A 17,855-nucleotide genomic window follows, 5' to 3' on the forward strand; every position below is an offset into this window, starting at 1 on the left:
AGAATACATTTCGGCCTGGCTTAGATATAAGTGTCATATAAAGGGCCTTAGAGAGTGGAGTCTTTCTTCCCGATTTTTTGCACTCCATTTACTCCGAATGTGTAGTTTAGCGTGTAGCTCGCAAAACCTGCAGAGGACACCGATGCCCCAAGTTCTGTCTTCTCCTGTTTTTGGAGGTTCAGGGGCACCTTGCGAAGGGCCAGAGGATGCTGGCGGGAGATGGGATGTCCCAGGTCACGAAAAACCTGCTGGATCTCACCCAGAGGAGGAACTTCTACGCCGGTGACCTGCTGTCTTCTGTGGAGATCCTCCGCAACGTGACGGAGACGTTCAAGAGAGCCAGCTATGAACCATCTTCAGATGATGTGCAAGTAAGTGGACAGTGGGTTATTTTAACACGTAGATCTTTGGATGTTCTTCACATATGTGTATATCCCACTGTGGCTTACATTCATATCTATTGTGACAAAACTATCAACAGGATAAAGGTAACGTCTGGTGTGTACCGACACTGCAGTATATGATAAAAAAAACATGTTTTGTAACATGTCTGATATGGCACAAAGGCTGACAAACGCACCCCACGGCTCTATTGTATCAAAAGATCTCCTCCCCATCCTAAGCTGTTTTCATCTCATCATGTTGGGGTTGACTGCAGTCTTGATCCTCTTTATGTCAATAGGATGATGGAGATTATAGCTAAAGCTCCACCTCCATTGCCAATAACATAGTTTATGTCCTCAGAGCTGTGTCATTTTCAGAGACACCCTTCTCCGGCCTCTCTGTGGTCTTTGTGCCGTCCTTTCCCACTCGTTTCGCTGTGTTTGCCTGATGCTGTTTGTCAGGGGGAGCTAAATGGGAAGGAAGTAAATGTTACGCGCTATCTGATGGCAACAGCAAAGCAAGTTTTGAATATTGTGTGCGTGCTAATGAAAAACCTAATTCTCCATTACAGTTCTTATGCGAGTTCCTAATCTTGCTTTGTTACTGTATGCAGCTTGTTTTGTTGCTGTTCGTCAGCATAGAGATGTAAGTAATAGCGCAGGAAAATTAGAAAAGTACGGTTCTTGCCCGTCAGACATTTTTCTGTATGGGAGTGGAAATAATTTCTGCTTTAATAATGTGAAAGTTCAGTTAGTTATTCCCACAACACAGTGCTGCTTTCACAAAATACTCATAATGCTGGGTGTGATACTGTCTTCCAGGTGTAAAGGAGTGGATATGAGGAAAAATATGAGATGAATTTACATAAAGAAAGAAAAAAACAAACAACCAAGTGATGTCAAGAACAGTGATTCTAGACGCACAGCAGTATTTGAATGTGATAAGACTTAATTGGCGCTCAGCTTGTTCTTCAGGTTAAGTTGAAGGTAATGAAATCACTAAAATGTTGAACTCACTGAATTATGCACGTCCAGAGTGCAGTGGTATTTGGACTACAAAATGTCAGGGATGCTCTCTCCCTTTTTCTGCCGCTTTTCAGCACATTTGTCAACAGTTTCCACCGGATGTAAGAAGTACGGTCTGCCGCTAATATCCTGCAGGAATAAAAGCCAAATGTGCTGGCCATGGATGGGCAAACATAGGGCCCATTCACCCATTTTCCCACCATAGAAAATCTATGAGATGAGGAAAGCATCCTGTCTCCGGTTATTATGAGAGCTCTATAGTGTGTGTGGGCAGACAGGAGAGCAGTCAGCCAGCCCACCCCCTCCGCGTGTCTCTGAGCTAATGCAGTGTTAAAGTGGGCACATTACCACCAGAGGGAGCATAAGCATTCAAGTAGAAAACAAGATAGCCTGTGTCAAGAGAGAGAGCCACTCCCTCAGGCACATTGTAGACCAGACGAAATAACAAGGCTAAAGATCAGACAGGGGTCCTATTACTACTGCAGGCATGCACCCCAAGCAGCCCCTGCTGCAGAAGAAGACAATCCACACAGCTGCTCAAACATTCCCTTTCATCTTCCTTTCTGATTGCAGCTTGTGCTCCTCTCCTCTAGCATTAAGTGTTTGCTGCAAGCTGCAGGGGGTTCAAGGTGTATTTTTGTTGGAGCTGATCCCCAAAATTCCATCTTGTTCTCTGATGAAACCATCGTGGTTTCAGTGTCAAATATCTTGGTGCTATTGAGCCCGGCAGGTACTGCTATTATTCCCTTATAGAAATCCCTGCGATGAGAAATGACAGTTTATTATCCATAACAGTCCTCTTTGAGTGCATAGTGTTTATGTGTCATGATTTTAAAAAGCATCTTGCTGCAGTGCCTGTAATACTTCTGTGTGGGTGTGTTACGTATTTCTCCCTTTCATCATCTCCACAGAACTTCTTTCAAATCATCAGCAACCTCTTGGAGGAGGAAAATAAGGAGAAATGGGAGGACGCGCAAAAGGTAAGCATGTTGCTGTGCTCTTAGTAAATAATTCATGTTGCTGTGTGAATGTTGTGCGTCTCAAGAAATCCACTCAGAGCTTGTTTGCAGTTGCTCTATCCGAATAGCAGGGATAAAGAAACGTCAGATGGGTGTTGAGAGGGTGTTTTACTTACACATATCATTGTGAGAGGTCATTTTAGCAGGTGTGACATCTGGCCTCATTTTTAAAAGCTAGTTCCTCAAAGCTCCACTTGGTGGCAGCAGCACTGCCACAGAGACCGTCTAAGCGTTAACACTGCAGGACTCACTCATTCCTGCGCACACATTGTTTCACACAGCTGATACAGATCACAGCAACCGGTGTGATTAGACCATTAGTTCAGTTGAATTTTATCATAGAAATAAACAGTTTTGACATTTTATTGCTTGCAGCTAAGAGTCTAATTCCCTGTCTGCCTTCCCTGACATTGTAAGGCAGCTCCATCATATGGAGAAGCAGCGCAATAAAAAAAACACGGTCTCAATATCCAAGATAGGGGCAACAGACTGCAGCACTGCAGTAATGTACTGTAGATCAAAATATGAGTGCAGAACAGTACACACTGTCGACGCTGTGTTTATCCATGGAGGTTGGCTTCTGGCTACGTCCTCTGTCGGACACATCTCTCAGCTTGAGAGGTGGCAACTGTCGTTTTGAAAACTGCCACTGGTGTCTGAGACAACCTGAACCCTGAAATCACGCACATCCAGGCTCTGACAGAGATACCATCTGTGATGTCTGCAGAGGGCATCTGCTCCGTTGTCACCTTCACTGGTAAATTGACTTAAATTGGGTGTCACCTGTGCTGACACATGACTGAGGGGGTGTCTTAAAATCAGTCAGATCTCTCCTTTAGTCTGCGTTTATCCATGCTTGACTTGAGCTAAGATGGTAAGAGATTGCATGCAGTTCAAACTCTGCCAGGAGTGCCAGTCCTGAATGTCTCTACAGGCAGTAATTAGGTGTTTACTCGCTGCAGTTTTAGTTTGGCAGGCCCCAAAGGTAGGTTTGTCGGTGAGAAGAGCTCACAAATGAGCAGTTTCGTCAGTAAAAATGCGTCAGAGATGGAGACAGACAGATCAGAGAAAATATAGGAACAGGAGAAGTTGTCTGTGATTGAACACCCAGAAGAGATATGTGTTAATTATTTCTGTAGTTATTAATGTGCCTGTCCAAGGAGTGCTGCTTCAGTTTCGGCACTCCACCAAGGGGACATTGGCTAAGCGACGCCGTCTGATTTTCAACAGACGACGCTTGGGCTTCACAGTTATCAATTTTTCTCACTTGCTTGCTTTTCTTGCATTAATGAGTGTCCTGAGCTCAGTTTCCACAGCACCCACACACTGCGCGCTGTGGACATTCAAAACACTCACATGAAACACCTCACTATGAGGTCTTACTGGCTGTAGAGTTGGCTCGGTGCAGAGATCACTATATATTCACCTCCTGTCACTGTTACCATGGCGAGGAAAGGAAGAGCTCTGTCTACAGAACTCTCCACTGCAGCCATTTCCCTGCGCTGCCTTCACATCTCATGGTTGCCATGGAGACCAGCAGAATGAGCATGACTGCACTGTGCGTCAGACATGCCGGAAGGGGCGACGTGATGTGCTTTTCTCCCCCACTATGGCTTTCACTCTGCTGTGTCAGAGGCTCTCAACTTCAGCATCACTGATCCGCTTGCATGGCTTAGCAGCGGCACATGTAGAGGCATGTGCAAACACACAGAGCACAAAGGTGTTACCGAGGAGGGAAATACCTGCCTCAGGTGTTTGTTGATTAGCAAGAGTGAGGTGTTAATTGCTGAATGCCACTCAAAGGCCTTTCTAATTGCCTGAAATCGCCATTGTCTGCTCACACATTTGTTAAAGTCCTGCAATAATGTTAGCATAACATGACACATTCCTCTCATGGACATTTTGAAATGTTGTCACAGCATTGTTCTGTGTAGCTTATGTTTTCTGTAATTGACAAATCTGTTTCATTAATGTTGTCATGTATGACACAGCTACACAGTCCTCCAATCCTCAATATCCCAGTCAAAGGACAAAACTGATAGCCCCAAATCAAAGCCCCTTATTAGCTCCGACCCATCAACACAAGAGCGGCAGCCAGGACAGTGGTCCAATCTTTTGAAGGTCAGTTATCGGATTAGTGTGCCTTTGATTTATCGACTTGGAGGAAAAGAGCCAACGGGACTGGCAGTGTCACTGGTCGAGCCGCGGCGCTGTCCGTAGTGCTGAATTCCTGCCTCTGCATTGTCTCGCTCAGTGCTGCCGTCCATGAAGCGTTACATGAACCCAGGCAGTCACCCTTGACTTGGCAGAGCCTTTCAGGAGAGGAGCCAACCAGTGACTGTGTGTCCAGACCCGGTGGTTATCTCTCTGATGCCGATGTCACATAGATGGTTCAATTAGGGCTGCAGCTACCTAGCCCATTATTTTCTTGATCATTTGATCTATAAAAGACATATATAAAAAAAATAATAATGAAGTCTTATCATAATACCCCAGAACTCAAGGTTGAATGTCTAAATTGCTTCTTTTGTACAACCAACAGTCCAAAAATTGTTTCAAAACTTCATTTTTGAGAAACTGGAACCATTAAATGTTTGTCATTTTTGCTTTATAGAAATTAATGAATTGACAAAATAGTTGCTGATTGTTGAACTTTAGATGCTTTAATCACATTTATATGAAAATAATATAAGATTATATGCAAACAATTGTGAAATAAAACTCTAATTTCTTTTTCATTTCTTTTCTTTTTGTCCTCTATTTCTATTACTTTCGCTTTATTATTGCTTTGCTGTTTATTTAGCTCTCATAATTTTCAATTTTATGCTTGTATTTTCTTCACAGCTTCTGTTTTTAACTATATTCCTAAACTTTATGTCTATCATGTATTTACGACCCTGCATTTTTATTTTCTGTTTTTATGTCATGCTCCACACTCCCATCTTGCCGGTGCTACCGACCGTTAAAATTGAAAATGTCTTCCTGTCTTTTTTATCTCGTCCAGATCTATCCTGGAGCAGTGGAGCTCATGCAGGTCATAGAGGAATTCATCCACATCGTTGGATTGGGCATGAAGGATTTCCACAATGCGTATTTGATGACTGGGAACTTGGGTAAGAATTGTCCCACTTTTCCTTCCCGGCCCCACGGCCGCTGAGCTCATCGTACCGTTTATTCCCTCCTGACATGGACACACAATCCCTGCGCTCTGCTCACTCCTCGTGTCAATTTACCCCACCGTCGTTAATTTAGGATAAATGGCGCGTGGTAAGGGTGGGCGAGTGAAATGACTGCTAATCAATAATGTTAATTAAAACTGAGCTTTTGGTCTTAATGTGCTAAATTCCTATGAAAACATTTAAGACTCAATCCAATATCATGAGCATGCAGTATAGGAATCTCCATAAGAGCTTTTCTTTAATAGAGATGTAAAGATAAAATACGCACAGCAGCCATAAAATACATCTCTATACTCTTCTGATTTTTCTGATTTACATGAGTTAAACACAAATAAGTAATAATTCATAAATGTGGCAAGCAAATTGGTTTTAAAAAGAGTTTACACTGGTTATTCACTGTATTATTTTCTAAACACATGCTCTCAGTCATTTACATTTTCCATCCATCCCCAGTTTCAAAGGGTTTTTGCAACATTCAGAAAAAATATTTATGTCATATTTGAAAGTGAAGTAATTCTGTGTGATGCTGCACTGTACTGCAGCCCTTTGAGAAAGACGTGATTAGCAGAGCGTACCCTGAAGCATGTTATGCACAAGTGCAGCAGCATTAAAAAGATTGTTTGTCAGTTCCTTTCCAGATAAGCAGTCATGCAAAAAAACAAAAAAAGTGGGAATGTCTGATAAAAGGCTATAAAATTGGAGGTGAAATTACAAGTTATTCTTCGCAGCTGTAATGAGCTTGCAGACATGTTTTTTTCTTTCTGCGCCACTGATTGTGGTCCAGATTGTAACTCCCCCTCTTTGTGGAGACAAAAAGAAGTCTCAGGATGTGAGTGTTCGAGCAATATTTCTCCTCCCTGATGTTCTCGTGGGCTCCTTTTGCTTCTGTCGCGCAGCCTCTTGGATGATCTGAGGTCTCTGTGGCATTTCATTTCTTACTCAGCCATAAATGGTGTCTTACTGGAATGGAATAATACAACTGCAGTCTTGATTTATTCATGCAAGTGAATGTGAGCATGTACAGCTGTGCTGGTAGGCAATTCCTCCGGAGGAGTGAGATTCCTTCCTCACATTCTTTAGAATAACACTAACATTTGACCCACTTCTAGCAACCACTCACGCTCACAGTGGCTTTTTATGGTATATGATTTCCATAATGATGAATAGGTAGCCCTCCAGAATAGCATAACAAACATGGCACAATGAACGCGCCCATCAAAATGCCATTATGAAACGCCATGAGAAGCAAATTAAGTAATGGACACTGGAAATAAGGCATGACTGCATTTCATAATGCCAAGCTTTAATGACTTCTTTCACAGAATATTTCTGTGCCCCTCTCCTATTTTATACTTCTTCCAATTTGGCTTAATGGGAGTCGTCCAGTCTCAATGGCATTGCCCCCTCTTTCTGCTTGAAAAAGCATTAACACATGACCCCTGCTTTATACACAATATGCAATCTGTCCTGTGAAACTGACTCTAAATTGACAGTTAAGTGTTTTATCCAGATTCATACAAATTCCTTGAATAGCAGTGTGTGCTGCGTGGCTAAACCTGAAAATGAAATACTTGACTCTTATTTTATTAGTCAGCCATATGACTGTGGAGCCTCCGCTTAAGTCTGTGGGACTGGGGATTAAACCGTGTCAGACATGATACGACAGAAAATCTTTTGGTAAACATGGAGCGATGATGCAACTCAGCATTGTGTTTCAGTTAAAGAGAAAGCACTGACTGGCATAATCAGAGCCCATTATTGAGGGACTATGTTGGACATAATCAGTCTGCTACACTGGTCATCAGGCCTGTCTACAGAATGTATGGGTCCCTGCAAAGGTTCGGTGAAGGGGCCCCACCCAAATGTGCGTCACTCACATGAATGCATGCCCTCTCTGCTAGTTTAGTAGTTTAGTTTAGTAAATTTGTCAGGTCATGTGGCTAGCTGCCTACAATTTTTTGTTTGTTTGTTTTCGACAGTTGTGTATAAAATAGTGCTGGCACAATACTGGAGTTTCTAACTTTGATACAATACCTTGAAAATGATTGATATTTGAAACCATTTTCCATAACACAAAGAAAATCTGACAATGAGATTGAATTGTAACTTAAAAAAAAACATACTGCTGTATGACAAATAAATACAACAATGACTTTTATTTTCTTGGTAAGTGGCAGAGAACAGCAGAATGAACACTAACAATGATTAAAACTTTTTTACAATAACGAAAACAATATTCTTGCAGGAGTGCACAGGTTGAACATCTTCCAAGAAAGACTTTTTAGAAATGCTTTGAAGTAACGTTAAAAACAAAACAAAACCATGCTGCAAAAGCCTATACGCAACCGGAGTGAATGAGACGAATGACGAAACGACATCACTATGAGTGAGTGAATGAGAGGAGGCGGGGCTATGGGAGCACTGCAGCAGTGTGTGTCTCAACTCACTGTTGGAGAGAAGAAAGAGAGTAGTATCAGTTGTATCAGCACTGCTGAAAATGAGTATTGAAACCATTTCAAGATCGACGTGTATCAATAAATCTATGTTTTTGAGAACGCTAGTACAAAATAAATGAACTCAAACCTTTTTAAGGATGGGGGGTTCATTAGGAAACATTTTACTAAAGCAACAATGAAAAGATTGCTAGTTTTTGTTGTTTTATTAAGTAATGGTGGGTATTTTGTTTTAAAATAAAATGTGGTTATCATTGCATTTATTAATTATGATCATGATTATTGCTGGCCTCCATGGGAGGCAGCAGCAGGGCCCCAGAAAGCTTCTCCATATCTCCCTTAGGGGCAGCCCAGGTGATCATAATGTCTTCATGCTTACTTTCATCAATGTTGCATATTGTGGTGTTCACTGCATTTGAAGGGGCATCGATTCAGATATTGATTTGGCTGAATTGAAATGTCCCTGCACTGGTTAACAGCAACAATCTCAGTTTTACACAATGGACATGATGTTAATTGGATTAGATAACCTGCAAGTTTGTTCTCATATATGTACTGACATAATGGAAAACATCAGGTGCCTGTAAAATGGGAGATTCCTATACAAAAGAAATATTATACTTGGCAATAATACAATATGCATTTGTCAATTTCAGTAGACGAACCAAGACATAGAGAGCCACCAGTAAGTCTAATTGACACAGAATTTGCTTCATGCACCCTGTTCTTGTCACAAATTGCCTTGATTGCCTTAATGAGGAAAGTACTCTATAATCAATGCTAATTTTTTGAAACAGAAGTCTTACTGTGGTGCTACTTGGCAAAACCTGCAGGTGCTGAAATATATTAAATGTGTTTAATTTGATACCATAATTAAAGTTAAAATTTTCAGACTTAGATGTAGGCATCGTAGCTGATAAATAAGTGTGATAAAACCTGAAAGACAGATGATCCACCTGATATCCATTGCTCCCTGAGCAGTGGGGAAAAAACAACATTTTTAATATCATTTGAGTTTTTCTATCATGTAGCAACAATACGGAGTAAGCTTCAGTGGTATGAAGGACTTTCTCAAAGAAAGTAGCTTTCAGTTGTCTGCTTTGCATCTTGTAGTTCCCCAGGTGTGACTGAAGTCTTCCTGATATGTCATGCACCTTCTTAATGAGTTGCAGCTGTTTTGGATTGTCAGTCTCACTAACAAAACAGACAAGCGCTCCTTTCTGTGAGACTCATTTAGCTGAAATACACAAAATGGTCAGGTGTCTCAGACGTGGTTAGAGATGGCTTGTTACAAAAAAAAAAAGACTTTATCAAACTTATGACGAACATGTGTGAAAAATGTTAAAGTGCAGCATCATTATCATTTCGGTGATGCGGGACTGAAGGAGGGTTTTTGTCTTAGAACAGACGCTGAGGGGCCGTTTGGCTTGTGAGCAATTATTTGCAGGTATAGCGGTAATGAGCTGCCTCTGGCTAGAATCAACCAGAACCTTACCTCACTGCTGGTGGAAAAATCTATAGGTTTTTTTAGGGAGATTTTTAACCTGTGTGTTGGAAATGTCAGAAAAAATGACTGCTTTCACCCACTGCAAAGGGTAAGCATCTTGTGTGCATGCGTGTGAAACTGCCTGTCCCCACCTAATGTCACATACTACTGGACCCATCAGCCTATTATTTGTTGTGCACATTTATGACTGCATGCTCTCCAGTCACAGGTTTTGAAAAACCTATCTTAGTGACTTTCAGACCGTCACTGACTGCTAACTCCTCGCTCCTTTTAACCAGCCATAGGGGCAAGAGATGTTTTGAGCAATCGACTAGGCTAAAATAAAAAAGCCTTATCTTTGGCCTTTGCTGTGGCTCAAAAACTGACATCCATAGATAAGTTAGGTCTCATTTTGAAGCATCTGCAGATTAATTCCACACCTAATATATTATAATCCACTTAATGTAGGCATAATACAAGATGACTGAATCCACATTTTTGTTATCTTTGTTGCCATCTTGACTGTAAGGCAGCCGGGAGAGACAGTTAAATGACATTCAACAATAGAAATATACTGCATAGAAAGGATATTGAAAACTGGCTGAGTTAGTACACTGTTTCAACAATCACCAACTCTGGCTTGGTCTCCAACGGTACACATAAAGATGGCTCCCACTCTGAACATCCTGCTTTGTTGATTTGAATGGGGATGTCTGTTCTACTCTCATTCTCAAGAGGGAGTTAGGGGGGGGTTTTATCGGACATTGTGTACCAGGTTTGTCTCTTTATCACCTGTCTCCTCTGCTTACACCTTGAATATGTAACCTGCATATTGTTTTCCTTTGTTGCACTGCTGTCATGCACACACTGGACACACAGCCTGCCCTGCACTCCCTGTTGCCCACCCACATGCTCCCAGATACACCTGGCAGAGATCAGCACTCTACTGAGTGCACTTTTCTAGTTGGTCCTGTTTTCAATTTTGCCATTATATTTTTTTTAAAAATCAGGCTTACAGAGATCAGGCTTTTATATAAAAGGTGCTTTCATTCAGTCATGATTTACAGTGTGTGTGTTTGTGTGTGTGTGTGTGTGTGTACAGTGTGTACAGTGGAAGATGAGTCAGTCTACCAAATCTCTGTGTTGATAATACGTGATTAAGACGTGGAGTGCAGAGTTTTCAGGATAATACATTTTACCCCTGGACACGGCGCAGGCTGTAATAGCCAGCCTCACAGTAATTTCACCTCACACTACAGTGCCTCGGTGACCACGTGGCCCTTTTGATTAAAGGAATGGAAAGTTTTGTGGGTCCATCGGTGGAAGCCAAGTGGAGAGCATCTGGCTGAGTAAGATATTGCGGCATCATTTCGTCACTAATTTATGGCAGCCTCTTGACACCTAGATAAATACTGGCTGTCACCGGTGCATCGTCCTCTGTCCTCCTACTTTTAGTCAAATAACCTTGATTGCCAAAGGCTCTCCACTCCAGCAACTTATTCTCTCTCCTTACAAGCAAACACTTGGAGGACAAAGGGAAGCACGGGACACGTTAGAAAATGAAACACCACTTTGAAGGTGAAATACATCATGCACTTTTGACATTTTTGTTCTGGCTATCTGTGGTGAGGTTATACGTCACGGTTGAGAGAATATGTTGACATTAATAGCGATTAATTGCAATTACACGCGCACATGTGATGGCTGCAAATGCTCATTAATTTATTTTCTGTGGAAAATGTTTGTCTGACTTCGACAGTTTACATAATGCTGAACCTCTCATGAACGCATTCAGATGTGATGAGCAATGCTATAATTCCCTCTTATGAAAATGAGCCATACAGAATACTCTCGGTGCACTGAATTGGTGTTGAGAACCATCACAATCCTAAATGATCACTTTATTTGTGCTGTCTAGCCCCATCAGGCAAATGCAAAGCCCCATTTACCTGCAGAATTACCCACGACTCTGAAAGACAGTCGTCCTAGCACCCTGTTGTGTTTCACAGTTTGCCCCGTGACTAAAACCACCTCCACACGCACACACACTTACCACCGCTGCTCCCAACATCTGGTGCAATGAACAGGCCTCTTTGCAAATGGCGGGTCTCGTGGCGCTCTGTGATTTCGTGCCCGCTGCTGGATCATCCGAAACACACAGACACACCTTCTGTCACAGATTTTACTCAAATGTGGAGTCTTGCCAGGATTCGAATTGTATTATTGGCAGAGCACGAGGAACAATAGAGCTTTTGCATCAATGGTAGGATTAGCCTCAGATTCCCCTCGCTGAAGCACCACCTGACTGGGACTGGATGTGATACCAGGTAGAGAACAGTACAGCTTTATCCTCTCCTTGTAATGCTGAGGCCTTTTCGGTTGATCCTGGGTATTTTCCTTGTCACCGCCTTAGCGCATGGACCGGCCTTTTATGGCTTCTCAGCAGGGAGCTGAGAAAAGGGAGGAGTGATTAAGGAGATTACCTGTCTACCACTTGTCAGATGCCAGTTGTGGCTTTGATTTTGCACTTTATAAATGTGTACTTGAATGCATCACAGTCTCAGACAGGGATTTCTGTGACACGTAAACTATCTGTATATTCACATGCTCAAATCAAAATTGAAAATATAGGCCCATCATACTCAATTTACTAAAAAATCTTTAACAGCATCGGAATACACTGGTAACTAGATGTCATAGTTAGGTAGTGATAGCTAGAGTATTTAAAGATCTGCCTCACAGTTTGGGAGTGATAGCAGGCTTCACTCTTGTGTTTTTACTTTTGGTCGTAGGAGTGTTTTTTGTGAGTATATTTGGATTGCAGTTCATTTTAGAGAGAAAAGCAGCAGTGTTGTTGCATATCTGAAGGATGAAAGGAAGTTCCATCTTCCTTGTGCTTATATTCAAACCTAATAGTGTGATATAACATTACTTTTAGGGCATAAGACTTTTCAGCGTCAGTTTGATTTATATTAATGAAGACAGGAAACTCTGTCATTTCAAAACTTCAAAGCTCCTCCCATCTGGTTCCACTCTTATTTCTGTGGAGATAAATATGGAGCTTCAGCCCAACAGCCATTTAGCTTAGCTTAGCAAAAAGGCAGAGAAAAGGGGAAAGCTAGTCTAGTTTAAAGCATGTGAGTGGATGAGTGACAGACCCCACTCCTCATTCATGGCGCTTTTCATTCCCTTCTTTCCCCCGCTCAAAGCCACTCACAGGCCACTCCGCTTGATATCGCTCCATGCTCAACCTAGAGCTCCTCTTAAATCGCTCACTGCTCACACCGAACAAACAAACAAAAAAAGAAGCTGTGCTGCGTTTTAATTGGAGCTTAAAAACTAGCCAGACTAATTCACAAATGAAACATGAGCTCACTCAGGAGATCTGTCTGGTTTCCTTCCTGTATGAATTCACAGTTTCCTTTTGAAAGTACTGTGTAAACTCAATTATTGAGCTCACAGCAGCTGATTTTTGTCAGAAAATAGAGGAGATGTTAAGATTTTTCCTTTCCTAATACCAATTCCAATACCTAAACTTGCATATTGGCCAATATCAAGTAGCGGTCTGATACGCGAAAAAAAATGCGCTGGAACAGCTGGATCCTAAAAACCCTGTATGGATGTAAAATGGCTGTCATCACTGTTGTATGGTGGATTTAAACCTACAGTATATAAAACATGAACAAATACATACAGAGAATGAATGCCATTGCAATGTAGTTTATTCTCCGTTAAATATTGTCAAGTTCCTGACATGTTGCTAAAGGCTAATACTACACTGTTTACCAGAAAACAGTTCCTCTCCGACACTCTTAAACAGCAGTTGGCAGCGGCTGTACAGAGCAACCTGCTGTGTAGGCTACTGTTGTAGAGTGCCGAATAGATTTCCAGAAAAACTGCTGTTTAATCTGGGTGCTAAACTACTCTGAAGTTTATAAATTACGTGGTATTGGATTGGTGCATCGAACCATATAATTGTCAATACCCAATTTTGCATTTTAGTTAGTATCAGAGGCATTTCCGTTCCTGGTATTGGTATTGGAACAATTCTAGAAAATAATGAAAGTAAAATGACACAAATGCATTCTGGGTCAGGCATGCTTTGAACTCACAGTGTAAGCGGTATGTACACTTGATGTTTATTCTTAATTATTGAAGAGCTTTTTTACCTTCCAATAGCAGCAGGCTAGCTGTTTCCTCGTGTTTCCAGTTGTTATGCAAAGCTAAACTAACAAGCCCCAGCTTCATATTTACCATACAGACATGAAACATGTCTCATCTGATTCTCAGCAAGAACATGAACACATGTATTTAGTTCACATATGACCAGCGTGTTCAAGACAGGGATAACATGCACTCGTAAAAGAGAAATTTTCATTGCAGGCTGACTTTTGGGTAATCGGAATCAGGACGATTCTCCATGAGACAATCCATAAACACATAAATATTCTGAAGTATATTGATCATCACTATTTCTTCTTCGGTCTGTTTGTTTGAATTCTGCAGTGGCCAGCATCCAGAGACTTCCAGCAGTGTCTGTGATGACTGACATCAACTTCCCCATGAAGGGTCGTAAAGGCATGGTTGACTGGGCCAGGAACTCTGAAGATAAAGTGGTCATCCCAAAGGGCCTCTTTGTTTCCCAGTCAGCAGGTATGCGACTGTATATATTTCACACAGCCATCCTACCTCTCGTTCAGCACATCTTTCTTAAGGACTCAGAGCCACACACACACACACACACACACACACACACACACACACACACACACACACACTCTTCGTGAACTGCACAAACTCTATTTGTCTTAAAATATATATGTAAAGTTTACTTCTACATCATGCAGTAACATTTCTAGAGCCTGCAGAGGAAACTATAGTAGAAATACAGGATTAATGCATAGTGAATAGACGATGATGGATTCAGTGGCCACTGCTGAGGAATAGGAAATAAATATCTTGACATCTCAGCAAAAGCTGAATGATTTTAGTTGAATTGCTCTGTCTGAAAACTTACAACAGGACCTCCACACAGACGCATCAGTCTTGTGCAGAGGGTATTTCCTTAATGTTTTATGCTACACCACCCCTTGTTTTGGGAAAGTGAAATAATGCTACAAGCCTTTGAACACAGCCAGTTTGCTGGCCTGTGCTTGTTCAGTCACTGAGTTTCCCGTCGACTCAGCATTTTCAGCCTCCTTTCAAACACTGCCAGTCGCCACTGTATATATCGCAATCCAGAGCCAGACAATTTGGTTAATTGGTGTAATCAGTCTTATCTGGAATATATCAAAGATAACAAAACAAGGGATTGATTAGGAATCTGTGCCACGTGTCTAGTCCCAGCCACTCTCATTTGGACAAGCTGATTCTATAGGAGGCTTTAGCACTTCTTTTACAGGAGTCAACAAACGCTGGAAAAAGTTGTGAAAAATTAAAAAAAAAATGCTTTGGCATTTAAAACGAAGATGTTTACTCAAGCCAAGCGTTGATTCCAATTAAAACTTTCCTTTGAATTATGATAATTTACCGTGTTATTGGAAGGCAGACCCTACAGTAATAAATATATACTGTACAGACATTTTGAATGTTTGCTTTTTAATTAATCCGGCAACAAGATCCACTTTTATAATGAGTTTGGGCAACACTATAAACAAAAAAAAAAAAAAGGAAGTCTATCGGTGTGAAAAACTGACAGCAGTGTTCATTCATTGTTCATATTCCCCTGTAGACATGGAAGGATCGCCTGTCTTCATTCTGGGGACTGTTCTCTACAAGACACTCGGACTCATGCTACCTTCACCAAAGTAAGGGCAAGATATCTCCTCGTCTGTATTTTCTGGTCTGCTGGCAAGAGGAAATATGAGACAGATTTAATCCTTTGGAAGCTGCAGAGGTGTCCATTTTTATTCAGAGTAGTAGATCAAGTCTTGAAACCAGGCTGTGCTGTCTCCGCTGTCCCTGAAATGTTCCACTTTAAAGACATGAAATCAGGAGAAGGAGAAAACCCCTGCTGTTGTACATGTGTCTTCAAGTTAAAGTTGATGGCTTGTGTAAAACAAGTAAAAACAAAGTATAGACTCATAAAAAAGTAATGCCTCTCAGTCATCACCTGTCACCCAGCAGACGTGTGGTGGTGTATTTATTTGTAAGAGACTCTGCCCTCATTATTTTCTTCTTATTTCGCTGTGCTTGTGACATTCCTGGACACAGCACACCGGTGAGGACTTTAATAAAAGGTAGTGACCGGATGCCAGACAATAAGCAGCAGGCATCCAAGAGGAAGCTACTGCGCCAAAAAAATGCAAATATAGCGAGGTGAAACGCCAGTCTGGGGTCGACACTTTTTACAAACATGAATTCCTGTGCAGCATACCTTTAAGAACTCTTCTCATTTATCATGCTAATTCTTCTTTAAGCTAACAAACATCCGATTTTTGCATATATGACACTTGGAGATATTAATGTGTTTGTGTTGACTCTAATTTAGTAAATGAAACATATTCGCTGTAGCATGGAAAGTGTGGTTAATTAAGGATGACATTAGTGGCTGGAAAAGCAGCAGGATGTCCCACACAAACACCTGGTGTCAGACCCCAGTCAACAAGTCCCTGGCACCAACGTCCCAAGGACAGAACGGTCATTTCACGACCGGCCAGGCCAGCTGTCACAGGTGGAGCACAAGCCCTCTGTGCACATGTGGAGAGGAGCTCATAATGGGGCGCCGACGCTCGCCCTCTCCGGACTACCAGGAGAAGCAGGTCAAGTGGGAACTGTTCAACTTGAAGATTCTGTATTTGCCAAATTTTTAGCTTGTAAAGTTTCAAAATAAAATTTTTTTTTAACAGAAGTCTCTCAGAGCATTTAGAGAGGAGCACTGAAGAACTCAATTTTCTTCATTGATTTCATTTTTCAATGAGTCCAGGAGAATGACTTGTATGGAAAAAAAAAACAGATACAAATATTTTCAACACAAGTGGTGCTGTTAGGACAGGGGGGTTGCTGCAGTCTCACCTCGACTTCCCTTTGTGAAGTTGACAGTTTTCTTCCTAGTGGGAAGCGCTCGCAGATTTCAGTTTCTAATAAGAAGAATATTCTGTCAACTGCACAATAGCTGGAGATGGTATTTGAAACGGGACTATAATGGCAGATTTTTAAAAGCATCGGATACAAAGAAAAGTCTTGTTTGGTTCAGACTTTCCTTTGATTTGCACTTTCTGTTTACTGGTCTGCTTGGATGTTTTGAACGCCATTACTGGCAAACATCCTGTATAGCTGCTTTGACGTCTAATGGGCAGCTTTTTAAATCCTCCTGTCCTTGATATTCAGGGTAGTATTCAGTACAAGCTTGTATAAAGAAAATACCTTGGCCTTACACTCAAATATTTGAAAATGAATTCAAAGAACTTGCACTCTAAATTTTAGACTATTAAATTAGAGGGGAATTTAAATTCTAACCATGTGTGCAAAATCTACTCAGAGACCCCAAATCAGGTTTGGTACTGGTGTTCCTTATAGATCCCACATAAGTCTCACTGACTCGGCACTTAAACCTAATCCTCAAGTGTTAATGCTTCTTCACAGAGCGTAAAAGTACACCTCAGGTGTCTGAAGTAAAATCAGGGTTAAAGGCTTTGAATACTGCAAATGTTGTTCATCCTTTATTCCTGTAAGCTCCATGTGACATTTATAAGGATATACAGAATGCTAACACAGTTAATCTTTAAGCAAGAGTCTCAACTTTACCACATTGTGTTAGAAAAATGAGCCTCTGTGACAACTAAAGGAACAGTGTGTAAGATTGAGGGGGATCTAGTGGCATCTAGTGATGAAGACTGCAGATTGAAACCAGCTGAAACTTCTCTCGGCTAGAATTCCTTCAGTGTTTATTGTTCAGGAGATTTTTACCATGAGCAGACTTATCCGCAGAGGTCTCTTCCTTAACAACACCAAAAATGTAAATGTTAAAGGAACCATGTGTAAAATTTACTACTAAAAATGTACGTATGGACAAAAGCCAAAAATGACCTGCGCCAAATAATATTGACAGTTTCTACAATCAGGCTTCCACTTCACAATCTGCATCGCCAGTTTCCTGTCTCCAAAATGTTCGTAAGCATGGGGCAAAGTTTTTCCCTTCAAGTCTGTTTTATACATCACAACTTTTGCGTGACAGGTGGCGTATGCCTTGTTCAGGCCTCGTTTTGTGCGTAGGCAATGTCTATACATGAGACCCCAGGTGATTTAAACTGTTAAAACACCAAATAGAGCTATTTCGTGTTAAAAAAAAATCTGTGTTTTTGCAACAC

The 17,855-nt window shown here is 41.4% G+C and overlaps 1 protein-coding gene across 11 annotated transcripts in view; it reads left to right on the forward strand.

Moving 5' to 3' along the window:
• Positions 1-17,855, forward strand: part of adgrb3 (adhesion G protein-coupled receptor B3) — a 137,293-nt gene that overhangs the window by 79,734 nt on the left and 39,704 nt on the right. For 10 of the 11 annotated variants that reach the window (XM_049600753.1, XM_049600757.1, XM_049600759.1 and 7 more), the window contains 5 exons: positions 177-371; positions 2,321-2,389; positions 5,433-5,541; positions 14,053-14,199; positions 15,278-15,353. In XM_049600753.1, coding sequence (XP_049456710.1) covers positions 177-371; positions 2,321-2,389; positions 5,433-5,541; positions 14,053-14,199; positions 15,278-15,353 — 596 coding nt within the window. The remainder of the gene's footprint in view (positions 1-176; positions 372-2,320; positions 2,390-5,432; positions 5,542-14,052; positions 14,200-15,277; positions 15,354-17,855) is intronic. The other variant, XM_049600754.1, reaches the window with a different exon arrangement.

This window comes from Epinephelus fuscoguttatus, linkage group LG16, assembly GCF_011397635.1.
Source record: "Epinephelus fuscoguttatus linkage group LG16, E.fuscoguttatus.final_Chr_v1".
Taxonomy (NCBI): Eukaryota; Metazoa; Chordata; class Actinopteri; order Perciformes; family Serranidae; genus Epinephelus; species Epinephelus fuscoguttatus.